The 24,728-nt window shown below is 39.0% G+C and overlaps 1 protein-coding gene across 3 annotated transcripts in view; it reads right to left on the bottom strand.

The window, feature by feature from the left end:
- The window catches only part of CWF19L2 (CWF19 like cell cycle control factor 2), a 125,101-nt gene that overhangs the window by 7,061 nt on the left and 93,312 nt on the right, over positions 1 to 24,728 (bottom strand). For all 3 annotated transcript variants that reach the window (XM_040631267.1, XM_008690125.2, XM_040631266.1), the window contains exons 13-16: positions 14,078 to 14,290; positions 10,399 to 10,515; positions 3,199 to 3,354; positions 867 to 947 (exon numbers count right to left, since the gene is read on the bottom strand). In XM_040631267.1, the coding sequence (XP_040487201.1) occupies positions 867 to 947; positions 3,199 to 3,354; positions 10,399 to 10,515; positions 14,078 to 14,290 (567 nt within the window). The remainder of the gene's footprint in view (positions 1 to 866; positions 948 to 3,198; positions 3,355 to 10,398; positions 10,516 to 14,077; positions 14,291 to 24,728) is intronic.

Genomic DNA, 24,728 nt, shown 5'->3' with positions numbered 1-24,728 from the left:
AACTCTCAGCTCTGTCCTTGTGGCATGAAAGCTTCCAAAAACAACACAACAAAGTGGTGTAGTTGTGTTCCAACATGACGTCATTTGTACTCGCAGCAGGATGATTTAGCACAGGCTGGAGTGCCCCACCCTGGCCCTGGACCAGAAGCCCCCCAGGGCCCGCGCACCTCTCTGCTCTGTTCCACTGCGTAGAAAGAGTGCCTGGTAAGTAGCTGTCACTCAATAAGCAATTGTACAATCAGTAACTTTTTGAACAGAAGAACAAAAAGGAATCCACAGTTCTATCTCTATTCTACTGAATTTCTATTTCTAGAAAAGAAAGCGGTCATTGCAGGAGTCCTCAACTCACGCGTGATGTATCTAAGAGTTGAGCTGCAAATCAAGACTAACTGTGAAGCCCAGTTAGGAAACTCCGCCAAGGAATGACAGAGCCATCGACTACCTCAACCACTGTTTTAAAGGAACCTCATAGGGAGGAGTCTTTGTATAAGGGAAGGAAAAAAAAAAATGAAGAGAAGCCTGTAGGAAAATGTTTCCCTCGTTATAATTAGAGTAACAAGAAGGCCCCTCTCACCACTTACTTGTCCCACAGAGGCTGCGAAGCCCATGACAGTGTGATGCTGTCATCGCCAATTACAGGCACGACAGTGGCACGGGGCCAGAAGGTCAGGAATCCACATTCAAAGAAGCATCTGAACAAATGAGCATTTGCTAGACCAAGTAAAATGAAAATAATTTCTTATTCATAGAATTACTTCACCTTTGGTCACGCAGCCAAATGGTCTCTTTCTCCAATAAAATGTGAAAATTAATGAAGATCCTAAACACCAGGATCATTCCTTATACAAGGGGAAAAAGATACTTACAGACTTTCTGATATCTTTTGAAGAGAGATCGATCAATTTCTTGTTCATGGACCATTCTTCATCGGATTCCATTATGGCTTTCTAAGAAATAGCCATTTATTAATGAAAAAATAGTTTATAAGCAAATACAAAGAGATAGTTTAAAAAATAAAGTAATACAGTGAATTAATCACAGGATATTATAATGGTAGCTCATTATTTCGAATGGGTTAAGGCTTTAATTTCTGTTATTTAAAATTGGACCTTCTTGATTTTTTTAAAGTCCTACCTTTAGCAAAGATATTATTTTACTCATTCTTATCCCTTGCACTAACTTCAAGCCCAACTTTACATGACAAACACAATCCTTAATAAGACTAAGCAATAATATTGAACATAAGTTTGTAAATATAAAAGTTCACAACTTCCTTATCTCAATCATAAAAATCTACTCAAATAAACTTGTTTAGTTTCACTACCCTTTTCCAAATACCAAGAGTAATTTATATGCTCTCTGGCAACAAAGCACTTGAACTATCTCTGGCCCTATAACAAAGAAGTAAAAATGTAGGGAGAAAAAATACATAGAAATGTCATTATAAGACTTTCTAGGCTAAGCAATAGAACTAGTATTTATGGTAAAGAAATATTTAATAGAAAAGACAGGATAATGAGTACAAAATACTCTCATTTTTGTACAGTTATCATTATTAATGAAGCAAATTTTGAACATAAAATTAACATTCAAATAAACACAATTTAAAAACATCAGATACACTGCTGTTCCATATTTAAAAGGCACGGGGTGTTGCTTGCGTTGGTGCTATAGGGTAGCACATTCAATATAAAGCTGAAGCCAAATCAAATAAACGCGTCTTTACTGATCACGTAAGAGGTTCGGTGTAGAAGTGACACAGCATCCTACTGAGTGCTGACATCTCTGTCACCCCATGTGAGCTGACAGTGGCTGCTCCACGTTCTGCCCTATTACCTCGCGCTGACAGTCACAACACCCCTGACTCTGTGGAGGAAGTACCAAAAACTTAAAAAATGGAAAAGAAGTCTAATAACCTCTCCCACATGATTCTGTTTAACACAGAACTAGCACGGGTTTAGGGATTATCCCACTCATTCTCCTACTTTAATAGTGTAATTCTTAAAATCAAATAGTCCATTGTTTTTAAAAATCTCTAGAGAGGGGCGCCTGGGTGGCTCAGTCAGTTAAGTGTGTGACTCTTGATCTCAGCTCAGGTCTTGATCTCAGGGTCGTTAGTTCAGGCCCGGCGCTGGGCTCCACGCTGGGTGTGGCGCCTACTTAAAAAAATCTTGGGGCGCCTGGGTGGCTCAATCGTTTAGACGGCTGAGTCTTGATTTCAGCTCAGGTCATGATCTCAGACACCTGGGATCAAGCCCCGTGTCAGGCTCCACAGTCAGCAGGGAGTCTGCTTGACGATTCTTTCTTCCTCTCCGTGTGCCCACCTCCCCCTCTCATGCATGCGTGCACACCCTCTCTTTCAAACAAATAAAAAAATCTTAAAAAAAAAAAATCTCTACAAAGAAAGTAGATTTTCACCACTTCATTAACCTTAACAGGTCTTATAATCCTTACTGGGATGTACTGTCCACATTAATGAACTTGACTGTCCCATACTGTCTAAATGTTGCACTGGAAAGTCTTCCCACACCACTTCACAAACATGATTTCCTTTGAACACTGCACATGTTACGAACTCATACATAGTTCAACATGTAAACATTTACGTTAGTCTATAAGTTACACTGCATTCAGCTCAGTATCAAACCACGCTATTCAGTAAAAGCTGCCTGAATATTACAAGGACATTTAACTGACTAAAAACTCTGGTAATGTATGTCCAAAAACGTATGTCAAGGTTACACACTGGTTTCTTCTTACAAATAGCATGATGAGGTATTAAATACTAAAAGAGCAGTAATTTATCTCAGCAACTGTAACATGTACTATTTGTATGTAACTATTGTTTGGTCTTGTGAATTTCAGTAGGTTTTCTAGAATTAGGACTATAATTTTGACTTGAAAGTACTTCGAGGTAAAACCCTGATTTTTCAGTTGAGAACTGAGAAATTAGAAATTATAAATGACCATTTGACAGTTTATTCATACTTACAAATAAGCATGCTTTTTAAAGGTCAAAATCCCAAATTTCTCTCTACAGAAATTTGTAACACAGCAGAATTTTTTTTGTGTGCTTTACTTCATTTCTTTACAGTTTGATACAAGTATACAGAGAAAAAAATACAAGAAAAAAGATACCCATATTTGGAAAACAGCAAGGTAGTGAAGAAGTGCATGCATGCAAAGACTATCCCCTACCTTGAAATAGATGGGAGCCATCTCCCCCACCTCCCTCGGGAGCGGGACACACTCATAAACCATGTGACAGTGCTTCCTCATGCCCATGTGTGTTTCTAAAAACACGCAGTCCAGTCCTTTATCTTCAAACATCTTTACCAGTGATTTTCGGAACATCTGAAGAAAGGAACATGGCTAGTCAATAAAGCACTTGGAAAAAATACAAAATATGGAAACAATAAAAGGTAAACTCAATCCCCTTCAAGTAAAAAATAAGTAGTAAACAACGTTTAAATTCTGTACTGTTACCTTATAGTTACCTTACTGTCTAAATCTACTACATAATTTCACATATTTAAGAAACTTTTTTTTTAAATTGGAATTACTCTGCATATTTTTACGTACATATTGGAAATGGTTCCAATAAACTGAAATAAGAAAAGGAAGAGAGAAAAATCAAATTCTAGTAGTAAAATATGCGGAACTGACAGTAAAATCAGAGGAAAACATCCACAAGCCAAAAAAGGTCCTCCTAGAAAGTGGGCGTGGAATTTCCTGCCAACTGTCTGCCTGTGCTCACAGCATCTTCATCCGCTGGTTCCCATGTATGTCTGCTGACCCTTCACTGGTAACCCTGCACATTCAAGTGGTCCCCTATTTTCACACAGAATCATGTCCCAGCAAGTGTATGAAAGTCAAACATGGTAAAGTTGAAAAGTAAGAGTATTTTCTTTTCCCAAAGAACTCAACATTATTATAAAACCCCTACTTCTTACTATCTTCTACGTATTTATTTCCTTATTTATGTCACACTCCTAGGCCCAAGGGACAGTTGTTTGTGGAGCTCAGATGTGCAGTCCAGGATGTGCACGTGTGCTCACAGGACAGCCCGTGTAGAGCAGGATGAAGCCAGGTGTTAGAAGAGAGGGGACCAGGCTGAAGACTGGGCGCCAGAAGCCAAGTCCCCACCACCACCAAGGTGTCTAAGAACCGAAATTCAAACGTGGCCTTCCAGAGTGTCCTATGTTTGTATAGTGTGAGTATATTTGTCTAAGTAGGAGGAAGAAGCATTTTTTATTTAAATTTGTCAGCTGATTTATAACTTTTAAATATTTTAATTAAATTTTTGAATTATGATTGTAGATCACATGAAGAAAATACAGAGAGATCCCATATACCTTTAACCCAGTTTTCCCCGTTACAAAACCAGTCCAGTATCACGACCAGGATACTGACATGGACACAGTAGAGAAAAGAGAGCAACTCCAGGCCCACGAGGATCCCTCCCACTGCCTGCTTACAGCCACACCCCCTTCCATCACAGCAGGAACCCCCAGTATGCTCTCCATCTCTGTAATCCTAGCATTTCCAGAATGTTATATAAATGCAGTGACACCGTTTGCGGTTGCTGCTCCTCCCTCAGCATTAACTCCCCGAGATTCCACCTGGCTGTCGTTCAGACAGGGACGGCCACGTGGAGATGGTGCACAGGCTCCCCACTCAGCCTCCACTGACACCCAGAACGGGGAGAGGCTACTGTTCACGGCTGCGTAGGGGACGGGAGCTCTGGGATTCCACCAGGTCTCTGATAATCACTAATTACTGATCACTCATCACTTTTCTGTTTTGTATTCATTTTATAAAATAAGAGCAAGTAGAAAAAAAAATCAAATAATTGTAACTTGAGTCAACTAGAAAGATACCTAGTAAGCAACGGTTACAGGATTTGCTTTTCGTTTCTGACCTCCGCTCCACTTTATGTTAGACACTCAATCTGTTGTTAAACTCAGTCTTGGCTAACAGCCTACAGGGTTGCAGATTTTCCACCTATAATCTCATGATAAGGTGACCGTGAGATAAATTATTATAGATGATTAAAGATGATTGTTTCCCCTTTTAAAAATTCTCTGACGTTGGTACTATATAAAATTAAATTAATGGAGAAAATGCACACACAACTGAGATCAAATTATGATAAAAAATAATAAAATATAAACTACTGGCATAGATATCTACATGGTAAAACTGATGATTCAAATTTTGCAGCTGCCAAGGCCTTAATCTGATTTCTGCAGATAAAAAACCCCTCCCCAAGAAAGCTGTTTTCATTAAACTGTTTCACTTTCCTCTTCCTGAGCAAACAAAAAAAGACTAAACTTCCCAGCCTGCCTGGGACTTAGGAGGGGATATATTTAACGCTGGGCAATGGAATACACACAGAAATGATAGTGCCACTTGTGTGACAAGTGGCTTATGTGTCACTTGAAACAGTTAAGCGGTAGTGTGCCTTTTTGTATTCATTTTCTTTCATCCAAGGGGCTGAAAGAAAAGGACTCCACCACAGGAGAGCCTTCTCATGGAAGGAGCCTGGATACCTGACTTTATGTCTAGAAGCGATCTGCCTTGGAGAACTGCCCAAACAACACTGGAATACGACATAAGAAACTAACTTTTGGGGCGCCTGGGTGGCTCAGTCGGTGAAGCATCTGCCTTCGGCTCAGGTCATGATCCCAGGGACCTGGGATCGAGCCCCCTTCAGGCTCCCTGCTCAGCAGGAAGTCTGCTGGGTGGGGGGGATGCCCTCTCTTCCTCTGCCCCTCCGCCCCGTACTCGCATGCTCTCTCTCTCTCTCTCAAATACATAAATAAATCTTAAAAAAGAAAGAAAAGAAATGAACTCTTGCTGTCTCAAGCACTGTGAGTTAGGTTTTGTTGCAACAGCAGTGAAGAATAGTAAGATGGGCAATCCACGGACATCAGTGATACCCCCGAAACCGCTGATGAACCAGGAAGTGACAAGAGTTAACCGCATTCTTCCCTCTACTCAACTCCATGTCCCAACAGTTACCTTCACAGGCCTAATAGCACATGCACAAAAAGATTAAAACACAAAACCAAACAGGAAAATATAACCGGTTCTATAACATAGGTTTTTAGATTGTCTCTATTTTGTTAATTGTTACTACGTTTCTGAATTTTTATTATGAATATTTTCAATTAATTGTTATTTATTTCATTACCTAGTTTTGTGCTAAGATAATGTTATATGCTAGAAAAAGGAAAATGAGGGGCACCTGGGTGGCTCAGTGGGTTAAGTGTCTGCATTCAGCTTGAGTCATGATCCCAGAGTCCTGGGATCAGCCCTGGGTCTGACTCCCTGCTCAGTGGAGAGCCTGCTTCTTCCTGTGCCCCTCCCCCAACACATGCACATGCATGTGCGCTCTCTCTCTCCCCCCAAATAAATAAAATCTTTTGGAAAAAAAGAAAAAGGAAAATCAGTACTAGAGTAGAACTACATATTTGAAAACTAAGTTTTTTTGAAGAGGTAGAAAGTGGATAAAAAGCAGCAGCAGCAACAACAATGTAAATTTAACTAATCCGAACACATCTCACAAACCTCCTGACTTCATGTTTCCTCACAGCCCTTTCCTGCATTAACTGTTTGGATGCTCGTTCTAGACACTCTGGACAATAGTGAAGACGACAAACTCCAGATGTCATGAATTAAAAATGAAAACTTGAAAGACCTAAATTAGTAGTGATACAAGAATAGGTCAATATTATATATAAACATCATTTGAATAGTTTCAAGGAGGACACACACACACAAAGTACTTCTTCTCTCTGCATATAGAAGCCTTTAATTTAAAAATACGAGTTTAACGACATAATTTCAGGTTATCCACTCCCCTAAAGCAGGATTTTCTGGAAGCTCAATATAACACATACACTATACATATTTAAATAATATTTATTCTTTAAGTTATATGATAAGCAAACACAGAAGAAAGTTTTTTAGTTCATTATTTAAGACACCAAAACTATTTTATGCTTCAGAGCAACACAGATACCCCATGTTATGGGGATGCCATAAAATCCCCAAATTTCTAGTAGAAAAAGTTGCATCCATTGGGTAATCACTATTTTCCACATTTCTAACCTATGACTATTCACCCAAGTGCCATTCCCCATTTAGTTAAACACATCTAGACTAAAATATCTTACAATATATTTAAGTAAACTATACTACAACGTGTTGAAATTCTTAATTTGTAAAAGTCACATTACAACAATTCAGGTAAATATTAAGTACAAAATTTTGAAATGAAAATTAAAGTATTTTACTTGAAAATATCAAAGCTACTTAGGATTGATCATGTAATATTAACACTATAATTTATTCAAGTTTTCTAAATAGAAGATGTCTAAAAGATGGAGTTATTCCAAATAAATATTATGAGATACAATACCACATATATATTTAACTCTACACCCTTCATGGAGTGACCACCAAAAATGACATTAATTTTTAAAACAGTCCAAACTTACGAGAACAGAAAGAATGAGAAAAGATTCACTGAAAATCAGATCCCCCCCATAGTATCTGACTTTGACACTGGAAAGCTGGTTCATGCGTGGGTGGAGTGTGGTGGGGGGTGGTTAGCAGGGAGGGTCCAAAGAAGGAAGCCTCCTGCCCTGCGGAACCCTCAGAAGGCTCAGGAGTTGGCAGCAAGTAGTTACAGAAGTAGATGAAGATGTAGCAAAGAGCAAATGGCATGGATGAAAGTCTTTGAAAAAAGCAATTAACACGCCGGTACCCTCCTGGACCCTGGCAGAACACTACAGGATTCTTCTTTGGAAAAGGTACAAATAAGGTTGCTGGGCTGAGAAAAGCAGACACAGCTGAGAGTATACAGTCTGAAAACAGGAGATGTTACGTAGGATTCAAAATTCTGCCACCCCAGCCTTCTTCCCCAACTCAGCTGCCAGAACGCTAGCAAGCATGAGATGTACTTGGTTAGAGACAGAAAGAGTGGTCTCCGGGGAGTCTGATCGCCCCACGAAACACACCTAACAGTCCAGTACTGGAGGCTTCCCAGTGAAATGGCCCCATCACACCACTCGGCAGTGAAGCCACTGCAGATAATGACCTCACCGCCGAACCGCTCATCTGGGATACCGAAAAAATGGACCTACGGTGTCTGACTATAACATAAGTTCAAACACATCTGTCAAACTGATAAGAATAACTTTGGGGTGCCTGGGTGGCTCAGTCGTTGGGCGTCTGCCTTCGGCTCGGGGCGTGATCCCGGCATTATGGGGTCGAGCCCCACGTCAGGCTCCTCCACTGGGAGCCTGCTTCTTCCTCTCCCACTCCCCCTGCTTGCGTTCCCTCTCTCGCTGGCTGTCTCTGTCGGATAAATAAATAAAATCTTAAAAAAAAAAAAAAAAACTGATAACTTTAAGGGGGACCTAAGTTTCACTATATATAATGAAACTAAAAATTTGGCTCTTATTCAGTCAAAATCTGTGATTATTCCCACATGCTGTGCTGAAACTTATCTTTGCATTTTCTACTAAATAAAATCTAAAATTAAAATGAAATGTTACTAGAGGATGGAGATAAAAATCACTGAGAAGAAGTGGCTCTTTCATTTGTAAACAGTATTTTTTCCTAAGTCAAGTAATTTTTGTTATATATTCCCTAGAAGGGGCAAATAACCATAAGGATATTCAATAAGAATAATTAATTTGAAAATTTTTTAAAGGTATTTTATTTTTAAGTAATCTCTGTACTCAATGTGGGGCTTGAACTGAAAACCCCAAGATCAAGAGTCACACACTCCACTGACTGAGCCAACCAGGTGCCCCAATTTGAATTTTTGTACATATTTGAAAATAAGAACAAAAGTCCCCAAAGCCACATTTCTTTAAATAAGCTAGAATCAGATACTTTATTTGCTCACTATCTTATAGTAATTTATAACTTGTAAGAATTTCTTCTTTTATCACAAGGAAAGAGCCATAATGCTATTATTTATATTAAATAACTTGGCTTTTACTCACTCAATTTTCCACAATGCACATAGCTCACAAAAATCCACTAAATTATTATGTAATGTGTACGAGAATATACCATACCTTTGGGCAAAATTAAAGATTTTTATCTCTACATTTTTCATAACACCTGGATTATCTTATATTCACGTACTCAATATCTACTGAACTGAATAAATTTCTTCTTTATCCACCTCAATGTTTTCCATCAAGTAGCTTAATTTCTTACAGAAATATAAAACACACAGACTAGATTCCTGTATTACTTAAAATCTTTTTGGCACTGTATTTTGCTCTAAGTTAAATCAGTTTTGCATGTATAAATCGTTTAAAGACATTCCAGAAAAGTCTCAAAATAATCCTGAAAACGAAATTTGCGTACACTTAAATTATTTACTGCGCTGGCATCCACTACTAGAAAAAAATTTTTTTGCACATCAAATGTATTTGTCCACATTCTTGCCCATACTCAGCCACAGACGCATTAAAAGAGTCTGTCCTTTACCCTTCACAGCATAAACTTAAAGATTACAAGGAGTAAGAGACCGAATTTCATAATATGCAGTCAAAATATCTTCTCTTTCAGCATCTTTGTCACCATGATTCAAAGACAATACAGTCTCTTCTGAAGTCTTACAGTTTTCACATTTTCTAAGTGGGGGTCCCTCTAACCCCTATTCAATTGTCAAGTATTAGAAAAACAAGAGTTTTCTTTCTTTTCTCTTTTGGTCATTATGAGGTCTTGAAATAATTCAGGAGCAATTTCACCCATGTTGTGTCTTTCAGTTTCTTACAGAATCACACACACACACTCTCTCTCTCCTTGAATTCAAAAGCTGGGCCAGGTTATAAAGGGAAAAGTATGGAAATAAAGGCTGATAGCAAAATCACAGAACAGAGCCCAACTCCATTACAGGAAAATATGGCAACTGCTGGATATGAACCTCTGACTTCCAAAATTTATTTTTGTTATCTGAAAATATCTTTCCTTTTGGCTATAATCGATTAGCTTACTGTGTTACATTCATATTTTTAAGTAAAAATAATTATTACTGTGTCACAGTTTATTTAGCACACAAAAACTTTCAGTTGTACACCTGAAACTAATTATATTATAATTATAAAATTATAATTACATTTCAATAAAAATTTTTTTACAAAAGCTTTCAAAACATGGAGTACATAAGGGAAGTAAGATAAAAAGGTAGTGAGCGGTGAAAACCCCATGATCCACAGGTGTACACAACCAGGGAAATGTGTGCATATGTGTAAGTTCAGAAAGTAAAATTGCTGGACGAAAGTGTAAGAAACCCGCTGGAATTTATAACAACAGCTTGTAAAGACCGGTCATGAGCATTACTAGGGTGAGTGTGATCACGCTGACCTGAATTTCCTCCCAGACGTCTTCATCCAATAAGGTCGCTGCTCTGTGGTGCTGCAAAGGGACTATCAGGCAGTGTCCCTCGGTAAGAGAGCGGAAGTTGGGTAAACATAAGTAAACCTATGGAGGGAAAATTGCAAAGTGAAATGTTATTATATTTATTCTCCACTGTGACAAATGAGCCATGCGAAACATGGCGAATGTTTAATAAGGTTTACTTGTTTACAAGCAATATATTTTATTTTAATGTTTTTAAAGATATCTGATATTTTTCTAAAATTTTTAAAGGCCATGAAGATAGATTTTAATAAACTGGAAATTTATAGCCCAAGTCTCAATTTTAACTGTTATACGTACATCAGAGATTGAGCTTCCCCAAGGGCAAAATGAATGACACTTTATCCTTATTCTGAGAAAGCTTTTTGCTTCTTGAAACAATGCAATTTTTGGCAAGAATGAAACAAATACATGGCTTGGTAATGACAGAGAAGTCTAACTGGTGCCTAATCATCAGGCAGTCCTCCTCTCATTGGCTGTGCAAAGAGAATTAACGCAACTAAGACAGAAAGGAAACGTGCTCTGTAGGGCTTTACTGTTCTGGTTAAGTTCTATCTATTTAAATACATGTATTACCTACCAATTGGTGTTATTTTTTCACTGTACACAAACTGTCTTTAAAAAAAAAAGGTCAGTTAGTATATATGTAGTGAGCAGTGCTCATGAGGAACGTAAGTAATATTCTGCAAAGGGGCTTGATCTTATTTTCTATTATTTTTTTTTTGTTAGGTTTTAGCTAGAAATATTTTGTATGGCAGACAATATTATTTAACAAAATAATGCAAAATTTTAAAGCTTTGCTGAGAGGACAAAGTAGCAGTGGATACGGAAATTTACCTAAATTTATAGTAAAATCATAACCATATTCAAAATTAAAAACAACATCAGTACTGATGCATTAACTGTAACAAATTTACATCTTGTAAATTGCCTACTACTCTCAGATGTTAACAAGAGAAGAAACTGGACACAGTGTACGTGGAACTCTGTACTGCCTTAATTTTTCTGTAAATCTAAAACTGTTCTAAAAAACAAAGCCTACTTAAAAAAAAGGTAAAGCACAGTGTTAAGACAAGCAGATAGATCTTTTATTTTTAAAAAAGAAGGGAGAAGGGAGGGATAGCTGATGATCAGAAGTTATTTCTAACTCTGTGACTCTAATTAGAGTACTAATATAGCTTCATTAATATATTTGCATTGAAGACATTAATTTTAAATATTAGAAATTTAGGGTGAGGGAGAATTACTGAATTGCTTTGAAATACTATTTATTGTTTCAACTTAATGGCAAAGTAATTCTTTAGAAACTCAAAATCATATATGATTAACTTAGGTAATAACTAAAAGGAATAATTTGTTACTGTTTATTCAGATGAATTAAATGACCTGTTAGTCAGATATTGTAGGACATGGAAGAAATTCCTTCTAATCAATATTTCAAATATTTCTACATTAAAATATTCCGACACAAAAGGCAGAACGTCAATGGTAGTTTTTAGAGCAAAGACAGCATAAAGTACAGATGGAGAAAGGAGAGGCTCAAGTGGTTTTTTTAAATGAAACCAAAGTACAAAGACGACTACACGAGGAAACAAACAGATGAGCCAACTCTTGGGAAGTTATAGGCAAAGAGAAGGATTTAATACCATTAGAAAAGACTGCCTGGAAAGTGTGGGTTACCGCACCGCAGAGGAGAACCACCAAGGAGAATGGGGCAAGGCAGGTCGTAAGAAACAGAAAATGTGCGTTCACTGGCCAGCTGTCTGCTTTCATGAGAGAACTGATGCAGCCCACACAGCAGGAAGCCAATGGCAGGTCCACACACTCAGCATCTCTGTGCCTCCCTGGACGCAGCCTGTCCCCAGAACTAGGGACACGAAGAACCCACTGGAAAAACTCCAAACGTCTCAAGTACAGGAGGAAACATTTAAGTGTTACTTTATATTTGATCTATTCTTATACTTTTAAAAGGTGGAGATCAGACTGAAGAGGAATGAAATATTTATAATGTCGTAATTACAAAAATTTTACTGTCTACGTAAAGGTCTGGGATATAATTCAGACAAATTAATACAAGTAACAGGTTATGGTGGGTTTTTTTTCGTTGAATAAATTTTAAATGGAATTTTTACATTTACCCTTTTTTTTTTTTGAAGAGATAGAGACAGCCAGCGAGAGAGGGAACACAAGCAGGGGGAGTGGGAGAGGAAGAAGCAAGCTCACAGCAGAGGAGCCCGATGTGGGGCTTGATCCCATAACACCGGGATCACGCCCTGAGCCGAAGGCAGACACTTAACGACTGCGCCACCCAGGCGCCCCTACATTTACCCTTTTGATAAAGTTTGGAAGGAAAGAAAGAGGAAGGATAAGGAAATAAATTAAAGAAACCAAAACAGAAACTGATAAGTTGACAGTTTTAACAACCTACAAATATTAAAGACTAGAGTTGGAATGGAAAAGACAACGCCAGTTCTTTGGATACATGGGGTGTATCTTGTGTGTACGTGAGAAACAAACAAATCGATAAATACACGCGTATGTACAGTACCTGAACTATCGGGACCTGAACTAGCACTCATTCGTTCAACTTCCTCTCCCACTCCACTCCAGCTACACTGGCCTCTCCGCCCCGTGGATGCCAAGCACATTCTCTCCTCAGGGCTCTTCACTCCTGGATGCCCCTTCCTGAAATAGGAGTCATTCCTATCTTCATGTTGCTTGCTCCTTCCATCTTTCATAGCTTTACTAAGATACCTCCTCAAAGGGGCCTTCTAGACCACCGTCTCAAAAAATCCCACATTTTATCCCATTTCCCTGCTTTATTAGCATAGGACAACACTTTCTTCGATTAGGACAGTTACTACTTTATCTTCTGCCCTAATTTACTACAACACAAGCTCCACAAGTACATCAGAGTCTACTTTCCCCCAGTAACAAATGAGGTCTGGTATGTGTCAGGTACACAATCATCACTTACTCAGAAGAATTAAGTCACCAAATATTTATCGAAATAAGTGACTACAAACACATGGTCTTGCTTTATAATGGGATGTATGTTTGGTAAACAATGGGATACATGCTTAGTGTACAATGATGACTTAGACTTTCTTTGTCCTCATGGAACTTACAGACTATCAGGAAAGGGACTCAATAAGCGAGTAAAATACAGAAAAATTTTCGAATTTTGAGATATTCTATGAAGAACAAATAGGCTCTATGAGAAAGTAAGGTAAGAAGCAGAAACCACTTTAGACTGAATATTTCTGAAGTGATTTTAACACTAAGAATCAACTGCTGACCGTGAAAATAAGGCCACACAGCTGGTAAACGGCAGAGGCAGAACCTGAGTCCAGGTGGGCCGGCTCCACAGTTCAGAGCCGTAAGCATTACCCAATGCTGCTTCTCTAAAGAGCAGGATCACACAAGATAGGAGCTTCGTGTCACCTAAATATTTATACTCACTCTAAAGAAGATTCTAAGAACCACGGGAAGTTAGAAAAGGAAAATATTTGAAACACAGAATAAGAGAAGAAAACAGACTACAATCCTGTAAGAGTCTCAAGAAAGAGGCAAATCTGCACAAAGCACTACATCACTTCCTCAGGATAAATGTTCCACTTCTTACCTTAACACCTATGGCAACAATAAGGTGCTTGGGAAACTGAGAGCTGTCAAAACAATACAGACATGTTTCCATTTGTGCAGCAAGACTCTGGTGCTCGGCAATCGCTTTCCTCCTCTGGTTCTCTTCCTCTTCACCAGAACGTTCTCTCTCAGCTGCTTTGGAGACAAACATGTCATCTAGAGTGTAATAGTCTCCATCTGTTTTTCCCATAAACTGAAAAACCAAAATAACAGTAGTGGGGAGAAGGCAGTGGTTAACATTTTATTGTACTGTAGCTCTTAAGTTCTACTTGTAAGTTCTATGGTAAAACTTTCAAATTTTAAAAAAAGAAGGAGAAAAACATGATTAAAAATTTAAGCTTGATTTTCAAGGTCAATCAATCAGCATCATCAACATCATCATCACCATCACAGCTACAGTTTACCAAGTATCTACCATGTACAATTTTATGCAATGTAACTGTTTTAGACTCCGTGAGAATGAGACCATTATTGTTTCCATTTAATAGATGAGGAAATTGAACTACGGAGAGGTTAAGAACTACTTTCATTTTAAAATCTGCATATGCTCCATACAGACCATAAACATTTTTCAACTCTATCTCCAGGCAGCTTCTCCACACCTCCCCAAACATTAACTGTAGCCAGGGTGATGCTTTTAAAACACGAAATTCATTTACTTATTTTATTCATGCCCTCAAAGTACTCCACGTTGTGAACAGGATCAAGGTCAGACTCTGGTTTGCCTACTAAATCACAGACACTGACAAGCATAATAGTTAAAAGTTGGGACTCTCTTGTCAGAATGACCATGGTATAAAGTCCTAGCTCCCACATGTCTTAGCCTGGGGCAAGTTATTTAATCTCTCTGTGCTCCCTGCATGCTTTACTTCCTCATTTCACAACCGTCATAACAATACTACCTCCCTAACAGGTTATCTTGCCTAATCCTCACAACACGTGCCTGACACACAGGAAGGACTCACAGGCTTCACGCACACGGCTCTCTGATCAATTTGGCCCCCAACTGTGCCAGTCTACTCCCACTGCTTTCTCAATCTGAGGCTTCGATTTAGTTGTTGCCTCCAAAGAAGAACTCTCTTGGATCTTCCAAGATCCTCTGGTTCAGTACTCCCGTCAGTTTCATATGACCACACTATATCATAACTGCTCATTAACTGTGTTTTTCTCCCATTAGACTAAGTTCTAAGTTCTATTTAGTCTGGTAAGTACCAAAAGAGAACTCTCTTTTGTATCATCAAATGCAAAGCAATAGCAAGATGCTTGGATTTTATCAGACACTTAAAAAGATTTGAAAAGAGCTAGAATGGCTGTATTGATGTCAGAGAAAGTAGAACTGAAAGCAAAGAATATTATGAAGGAGATAAAAGGTCATTTCTCAAAGATAAAAGGGTCACACCATCAAGAGAACATAACAATATTGAAATTTATACACCTAATTACTGAGTTTCAAAAAAAATGAAGCAAAAACTTGATAGAACTGCAGAAGAAATACACAAATCCACAAATGTAGTCAGAGATTTAAATATCCCTCTCTCAATAACTGACAGAACAAGGAGAAAATCAATAGGCATATTGAAGACCTGAACAAAACTATGAACCAATTTAACCTGACATTCACAGAAAGTCTTTCCAGCACCAGCAGAATACACTTTCTTCTCAGATGCAGAGAGAACATTTACCAAGAGATAACATTCGTGGTCATAACACAAGTCCTAACAAATTTAAAAGGATTCAGGTAACATAAAGTATGTGCATGGAACACAATGGAATTAAATTAGAAATACCAGCAGAAACACATTTGGAAAACTGCCAAGTATTTGGAAATTAAATAGCCCAGTTCCAAATAACCCATGTATCTATCAAATAAATAAATAAGAAAATCAGAAAGTATTCTGAAGTGCAATAAAATATAGGCGAATTTGTGGTATGCTGATAAAGTAGTACTCGGAGGGACAATTACAGCATCAAGCACCTACCTAAGAAAACAAGAAAGGCTTCAAATCAGTAACACCAACATCCACCTTAAGAAAGTAAAAAAAAAAAAAAAAAAAAAAAAAAGGAATAGAATAGAAAATAAAATAGAATGTAAACAGAAGATTTCTAAAATGTCCTTATTGATAGAACCAGGTAAAAATTAGAAACCAGGTACTAATTATTAGCACTAAGGGTCCTCTAGGAGCACATTAGCTTCCTTGCCTATACTAGAATTTATTTTTTATCTTCTACTTTTTCTCTACATTAATCCTTGCATATATCTCTCCTCCAGGTTTGTTTACTTATGTGAACAGCCCTGATTTACAATTATTTTAACTTCAGACCTTTATCTCAATTACAACACATTATATTTTGAAAAATATCAGAACTAGTCACTAATTATCTTCATAGAGTGACCAGCCATGTACTAGGTACTAACAGAAACCTTAAGTACTCTCTCACCCAAACATCCCCACAACATAGGAACTGTCATCCTCACTTGTAAGATTTTAAAAGGCTTAAGAGAGACTAAAAACTTCATCAAAATCACACAGCTATTAAGAGACAGAAGCAGGAATCCGACAAAGGTTATCTGACTGTAAAAATGAAGAGTGTATGACATACAGTAAGCCTCTCTCACTTAAGAAATCCATCTTTAAAAGACAGAAAGGGTATATTTTAAATATAGTCTATGAAGCAGCATAGAGAATTAGAAGAAACCTTGAATTTCACCTGGAATAAATACACCCAACTGAGTGAAGGTACTCATCGGAGGGAACTCAGACATCCAGCAGGTACTCCTCTTTGCTGAAGTGTATTAGTAGAGTAGCAGAGTACACACTTCCTTCCACACATACCTATGCCACATGTGACATACTGCCATGAAAACACGGTTATTAAAAACCAGCTCATGAGTGACCAGGGGATATATTCAATTCAAATCAAATCCTTTGTATATGGAAGACAGTACTTCTGTTCTTTAAATCTATGCTCCGTGGATGTTGCCAAATTTCTCTGATTTCTTCATAGTTCTGAATTAAATAGAGTACAGTCTTGTCTCTTAAATCTGCATAATTTTTCAACACAATACAAAACTGATTCTTCAACACAACTACAATTCTGTCCTCCAATGCCCTCTAATTATTTGAATTTTTCCCATTATCTTTTACTTGGGCTTTGATCCAAAATGCTTTTCATTTATTAATCATGTACACATCTTCTGTGACCTTCATGCCACCATCTTCCCATATTTGACAAGAAAAAGTTTTTTAATGGACAGAATGTTAACAGAAAGTGAAAAACTGAGTCTACAAAGTAGAAAAGCAAAATACTTGCTGGCAGAAAGGAGGTGAAGAAAGAAAACAGAGGTATGAAAATAAGACTCTCCCTCACTTAGAGAGTCCTAAAGAAAGCTGACAGGATGGTACAAGCTCGAGTTCATACATCGTATTTTAAAACTCTGAGAATCTCTTTTTCAAACAAATCAGAAAAATGTGGTAAAATAGTTACGACATTAAAAAACATCAAAGAAAGGAGGGAAGATCACCAAAAGTGATCAACAGATTAAATACAAAGCCTATCGAAATCCCAATAATGTTTTCTGCAGAAACAGAAAAATCCATCTTAAAATTCATATGGGATGGATCTCAAGGCACTACAAAGAGACAAAATAATCCTGAAAATGGACAAAGGTAGAGGCCTCACACTTCCTGATTTTAAAACTTACGGCAAAGCTACAGTAACCAAAACAGTGTAACAGACCAATGGAACAGAAGAGAGAGCCTAGAAATAAGGCCTCTCATATATGGTCAAAATATTCTCAACAAGGGTGCCAAGACCACTGAAAGGGGAAATGACAGTCTCTTAAACAGATGGTGTTGAGAAAACTGGATATTCACATGAAAAAAAAAAAGTTGGACCCTTAATTTATACCATATATAAAAATTAACTCAAAACAGGTCACAGACCTAAACTTAAGAACTAAAAAACTCTTGGAAAAAAATCATAGAGGAAAAGCTTCCTGACAAACAAAAAATAGATAAGCTGGACTATATCAAACTTATAAAAACTTTGGTGCACCAAGGGACACTGCCAACAGAGTGAAAAGGCAGCCCACCGAACAGGATGAAATCTTTGCAAATCGTATATCCAAAATATATACCCAAAAGAACTCTTACAATTCAACAACAGCAAAACAAGAGAAAAACAAAAACCAAGCAACCTGATCCAAAACTAGGCAAAGGTTCTGAGCAGACATTTCCCCAAGGAAGGTACACAAATGGCCAATCAGCACAGGGAAATGCAAATCAAAACTACAACGAAGTTACCGCTTGAGGCTCTTGAGACGGTGGGAATTCAAGAGTCAGACAGACACTAGCAAGTGGACAAGGATGGGGAGAAATCAGAACCTTCATACTCTGTTGGTGGAAATGTGAGATGGTACAGTTTCTTTGGAAAACGGTCTGGTAGTTCCTCAAACAAATATAAACTAATAAATAAACAATTAAACATATGGATTACCATATGACCAGATAATTTCACTTCCAGGTATATACCTAAGAGAAATGAAAACATGTGTAACAAACTTTACATAAATCTTTAAAGCAGCATTATTCGTTACAGCCAAAAGACGGACACAATGCGAACGCCCATCGACTGATGAACAGATCGACAACGTGTAAAATCTGTCCAATACAGTATCAGGAGGCTACAAACCAGAAACGAAGCGCTCACACCTGCTACAACAGGAACTGTAAAAATGCGACATGGAAGACACCAGTCACAGAAAATCACGATCCTATCCATGAAATATCCAGACCCGGGAAATCTGCAGACACAGAAAACAGATCTGTGGCTGTTCAGGGTGGGGACGGAAGGGAGCTGAAAGGTTAGCGGGTGACAGCGGAAGGTTACAGGGTTCCCTCGTGAGGTGATAAAAATGTTCTAAAATCGACCGTGGCGACAGTTACACATGTCTGTAAATATGCTAAAAACCACTGAATTGTACGCTTTAAATGGGTGAATTATATGCCACATGAATCATATCTCAAGAAAGCTGTTAAATAAAAAATTACCGTTACCCAAAGAGAAGGAAATCTGGAAACCCTTGGAATGTCCTGCCTGTGAAGAGTGGCTTTGTTGACCTGGGAGCCCTGGGTCACACGAGATAGTGCTAACAGTGTGATTTATGGTGCAGGCCGGGGCCATGCAGCATCAGCTCCACCTCAGGAGTGACTGGAAACTAAGGTCATCCTCACAGGCAATGAACCACGTCTACAGGACCAAACCCCAACAAAAATCCTGCACGCTAAGGCTCGGGTGAGCTTCCCTGCTGGCATCTCTCACACATCACTGCTGGGAGAAGTCAGCGCTGTCCACCACTCACTGGGAGAGGACAAATGGAAGCATCACGCTTGCAACCTCCTGGACTCAGCTCCATGCGCCTCTTCCCCTGGCTGACTTTACATCTGTATTCCTTCACAGTAATAAGCCTTACTGTGAGTACAACAGCTTTTGGTGAATTCTGTTACCAAACCAAAGGGCGGCCTTGGGGATCCCTGAACCTGCAGCTAGAAGTGAGGGTAGACTTGGGGAGGGTAGTCACTGTGGAGACAATAATAACCAAATGCAACATACAAACACTGGTCGGATCCTAGATCTCAAACAAACAAACCTATAAAGATTTAAATATAGATTATACATTCACATTTTCAAAGTAAACATACGGTTCTGCATGGTACACAGGCCCCAGCCAAAAGTGCACAGGTGCAGGACCTGGGCTCCACACTGGGATGGCCCAGAAGGACAGTGGTGGAAGGAAAACCTCTCAGTAAGAAGAATGCTGAGCAGTGCATGTGGTTGTTCATTCTGGATGGAAGGAGAGGTGGCCAGAGCTACAGGTCTAAACTGATTCATGAACTAGGGCTAATCGTTTGGTTGGATGGTCAGGGACCTGGACAGAACACAAGCAGAGAATTAGCAGCTAGGAGGTCTGGGAAGAAATATGTGGACGGATCTCTCCAAACTGATACAGAGCACAAAGACATCTGTGGCGTTGGTGAACACATTTATGTCACTAGCCCTGCTACGTTTGTCTAAATGAGGTTATGAACAGGGTGGCCAGCCAGGGAAGGAAATTATGTGGGGGCTCAGCACCATGACCTTTCACGTACCAAAGCTGATCTGGCTGTAGCCACAGCTGAATACCAACCCTGCCAACAACAGAGATCACGCTGAGCCCCTGATACGGCAGCATCCTTACGAGGATCAGCCACTATCTGGCGACAGGCTGGGCACACTGGACTGCTTCCATCACGGAAGGGGACCCACCCTGTTCTCACTGGAACAGACAAGTACTCTGGATACGGATGGATTTCCTTCCCTGCATGTAATATTTTTGCCAAAACTACCATCTCTGGATTTATATCATCAAGGTATCACACACATTCCTCTGACCAAGAAAGCAATTTCACAGCAAATACAATGTGGCCATGGGTCCATGCCCATTGAATTCACAGGTCCAGGGTCACTACACTCATCACGCAATGATGATCACCAGACAATGGTCCAGCCACATTTAATTCATCACGTTCCCCATCATCCTGAGGCAGCTAGCCGACCAGAACAGTAAACTGGCCTTTTCTAGACTTAATGAGAAATGCTGGGTGGCACCTGCTGGGGCTAGGGCAATGTCCTCCAGAATGAACGATGTGCTCTAAATCAACACCCAAACTGTAATGCTCTCTCTCCCCTTGGCAGGGTTCACAGGTCTAGGAATCTAGGGGAAAATAGGGGTGACCCATCTCATTACTGCGTTTGATACACTAGCAAAACTTACGCTGCCCATCCCTGTGACTCTAGGCCCTATTGGTGTACAGGTCTCAGTTCCAAAGGGAGGAATACTTCTACCAAGGGACGCAACCATGACTCACTGCACTTGGAACAGACACTGCCACCTGGCTCCTCTGGTTCCTCTGTCCACTAGACCAGAGTCCCTACACTGGCTGGAGTGACTGACTCTGACTAAGGGCAGACTGGCTTGGTACTACATAATAGAGGCAAGGGGACGTGTAACTTGAATATAGGAGATCTTTTAGGGCACCTCTTAGTATCTCATAGCCTAGGATTAAAGTCAATGATAAACTATAACAACTCAAATTAAGGCAGGACCACTCATAAATGAAGGTTTGGGTCCACGCTACGAGGCAAGGACCCATGAGCAGCTAAGGTGCTGCTGCGGCGAAAGGAATACGGAATGGGTAGCACAGGAAGGCACTTATAAACGCTCGCTCAAACCACAGGACCAGTATCTCTTTGCTGCTTTGATACAAATATGTATGTGAATATACATTTAACTATTAACCAGAATTTTTTCTTCTGTGAGAAGTAGCTTTGTATTCTCTCTGGGGAAAGGGTTAGCATGTTTTTTATTTTAAGTGGGACAGTTGTATCATGCTAGACAGAAGCATGACTTCTTTGTTATTTTCTTTATTTAGAGATTAAATACAGTTTAAGGAGCCGTGCCAAGGTATAAAGACACGGGTTATGGTTACCGCCAATCTGACTACCCTGGCCGAAGTTTACCAGACTTCCCTTTTCTGTGTTTCTGCTTAGGGTGGGCAAAGGGAGAAATTCTTACAGGAAACTTGAAACAGACATGAACTAACCACCATTTCAGAGTCTACCCTGTCCACTTACCTGCTCACTCACCTCCTACACAGCACAGCAGCTGGGTCTGCAACTGCTCCCCATCCCCTCCACCCGCTTTCGGCTTCTCTGAGCTCTGGGTCAGACGTGGGTGTTGAGCTCCCGGCCTGGCCTACAGGACAGCCACACTACCAAGGCCACAGGCAACAAGAACGGACATGTGTTTCCTGTCCATCCTCGAGAGCTCGGTTCCAGCGTGTTCTTGCTCCCCCTCTCCTTACACTCCTCTTCCCTCCCAAGTGCCTGCCTCTGGACTTAAAGATGCAAACACACAGCCCTAATGACCGCTTCCCTGGCTCCCACAATTGCGAAAGTTCAAACTCCTGCAAGAAGCCTGTGTCTGTGTGTCTTTTATTAGTTCTGTTTCTCTGATTGAAAAGTGACTGATACAGATTTAACCCTCTATAAATAGCAGTAACAAGCTGCTTTTGTTCAGAGGCTCTGCTTGTACATTTTTTCAAAAATATTCCAAGAATAATATTATTTTTTGAATATCATTAACCACTGTGCAAAAACAGTACATAACAGTATATGAAATTCAGACCTGTCAAATGTCAATTGTATAATATGGTTGTTGAAAGTTAATGTAATAATAAAATAAAATTACTCCTTTTCTGCTCCAGTCCACTATCTCTAATGCCCAAATCCAACAGTATTATTTTAGTATAGTCCAATCTGAATGTAATCACCATCTTCCTCCTCTGGTCCTATCCCCTGGCTGCCATGTTGTAGAAAAGTCATTACATTTTGCAATTGGCTCCACTATGAACTCATCAGCTGAACTGGCTCGTCAGCACAATTGTTAAAACCTCCCATTTTATACCATGACTATTTCAGAAGATTACCATCAAGCCTTCGACACACCATCAATTTTCCTCTCACTCTCAGCAGATGATCTCAAAAATCAGACAAGAACTTGTTCATCTTCCTACCACCAAACCTACAAACCCTCCAAGCAAATGCCTGGCTCATACTTCTTCCCTCCTGCTAAACTGGGAGGGCACATGTGTCTCCATGTAAACCAGCCCTGCCGTCCATGCACTGGAACCCAACCCCATTTCATATACTCCGGATACAGCGGGCTCTGCAGTCTGCTTAACTACGGCACTCACGACTTCTTCCTCTTCTCGCTCGTCATTAGTCTACTCTTTTTCTTTCCCTCGCCAACAACTCTTCCAAATCAGAATATTAAGTATTTGAGCATGCCAAAGCTTCTTCTATTTTAAACACCTTCCATCAGAGTCAAAGCTAAACCTCTTGAATGAATTGTCAGGGGAAGAAAAGAAAGAAGTCAGGATTTTATGAGAGAGTGACTGATGGTTGACAATAATGTGAGCGATGTCATATTATGACTGATGTTTAGAATACAACCATTAATATAAACTAGGAGAATAAATTTTTCTGAACTAAATTTCCAATCAGTTAAGGGTTTTCCATTTAAGTATAAAAACATTTCTTTACTGTACTCATTTTGAAAGGAAATTTCCCAAAGAGTATTATAAACTTTCCTGCCTTTTAAAACATAATATACAAAACTTAATTTAATCTTTCCCTGATAATACAGGACAATTATTGGGACAGTTAACACAATGTATCATAATTCACAAATGCCCTCTAGAGGGCTGCTTGCTTCTAGGCTAGCTATATCAACCAAGACTTCCATGATTTTTTAGTTATTTCTCTCCATTTTCCATCTCATTCTTTGCCCTCTATATTAAGCTAGCTGTCAGTTCTCATTGCCATACACATTTCTTCTTATGGTAGTTTCCTCACTTCTAATTTGCTGCTTTTATTATACTTCTGGTCTAAAACTGGATAACCAAATACATTAAAATTATACATAACACAAAAGTGGGACTCCAGGGACACCTTCTCTAGGTAATCAATAAATGGTTGTTAAATTTAGAATAAAAACATAAAAGCTAGCCTACAGTCTACAAACATCTGATTAGCATCAAGAGAAGAGACACAAAATGCTTTTTAAAAACCAATGACAAATCATAGAAAAAAAGGATTCATATGCTTGTCTCGTATTCTCTGGTAAATGACATCCCAGCTAGAAAAAATTTTCTGAGTCCTGTTTTTTCTACTACCAATTACCATTCATACATTGCATTATTAGGGATCTAAAATAGTCACAATAACTTGTTACAAGAAGAAAATAAGGATCCCAATTCTACACATTTTCAAAATAACTTTAAGGTCATTTAAAACCCAAAGACTGACAAGGAATTATTTTTCAAAGTAAAACTAAACCGATTGGTAAAGACAAAAAAGAACAAATGCTGCATTAAGAAAAACAACACAGGGGCGCCTGGGTGGTTCAGTCAGTTAAGCATCCAAGTTCAGCTCAGGTCATGATCTCGGGGTCCTGGGATTGGGGATCAGTGGGGAGTTGGCTTGAGAGTCTCTCCCTCTCCCTCTGCCCCTCCCCCGGCTCACGCTTGCTCTCTCTCTCTCTCTCTCTCTCTCGCAAATAAAAAAATATATTTTTAAAAAAAGACAACATAACTGAATGTGATTTTGGCCTTCACCTTATACATTCATCCATCCTATGTGAAGGATACCTACCTCTTCCACAATTAAAACCGTCATAGTTCATAACGAACCAATATTATTATCACCTAGTTTATTGAAAAGAACACTACTCTTCAAGTCTTAACGTTAAGAAATGACTATTCATGTAACTGTCCTGTACATACACAACAAAGTCAACACTTTTAATGCACTGCCCACTACTGATGGAATCATCAAGTTTCAGTCTCAGTTGAGGAAAAAACCTCAAATGAAATACATCCTATTACAGCATCTAAGCTGACAAACTCTATTTCTAAAAACTGCTCTCCTGTGAAATCATGTACCACTGTAACACTAGAGTCAGCAGCTAAATGGATAGGCAGAATGGATCAGGATTTATCTAACAAAGCCTCTCCAAAAAAAAAAAAAAA

The sequence above is a fragment of the Ursus maritimus genome, unplaced genomic scaffold (assembly GCF_017311325.1).
Source record: "Ursus maritimus isolate PB19 unplaced genomic scaffold, ASM1731132v1 scaffold_16, whole genome shotgun sequence".
NCBI lineage: Eukaryota > Metazoa > Chordata > Mammalia > Carnivora > Ursidae > Ursus > Ursus maritimus.
This window is presented reverse-complemented; position numbering and strand designations above follow the sequence as displayed.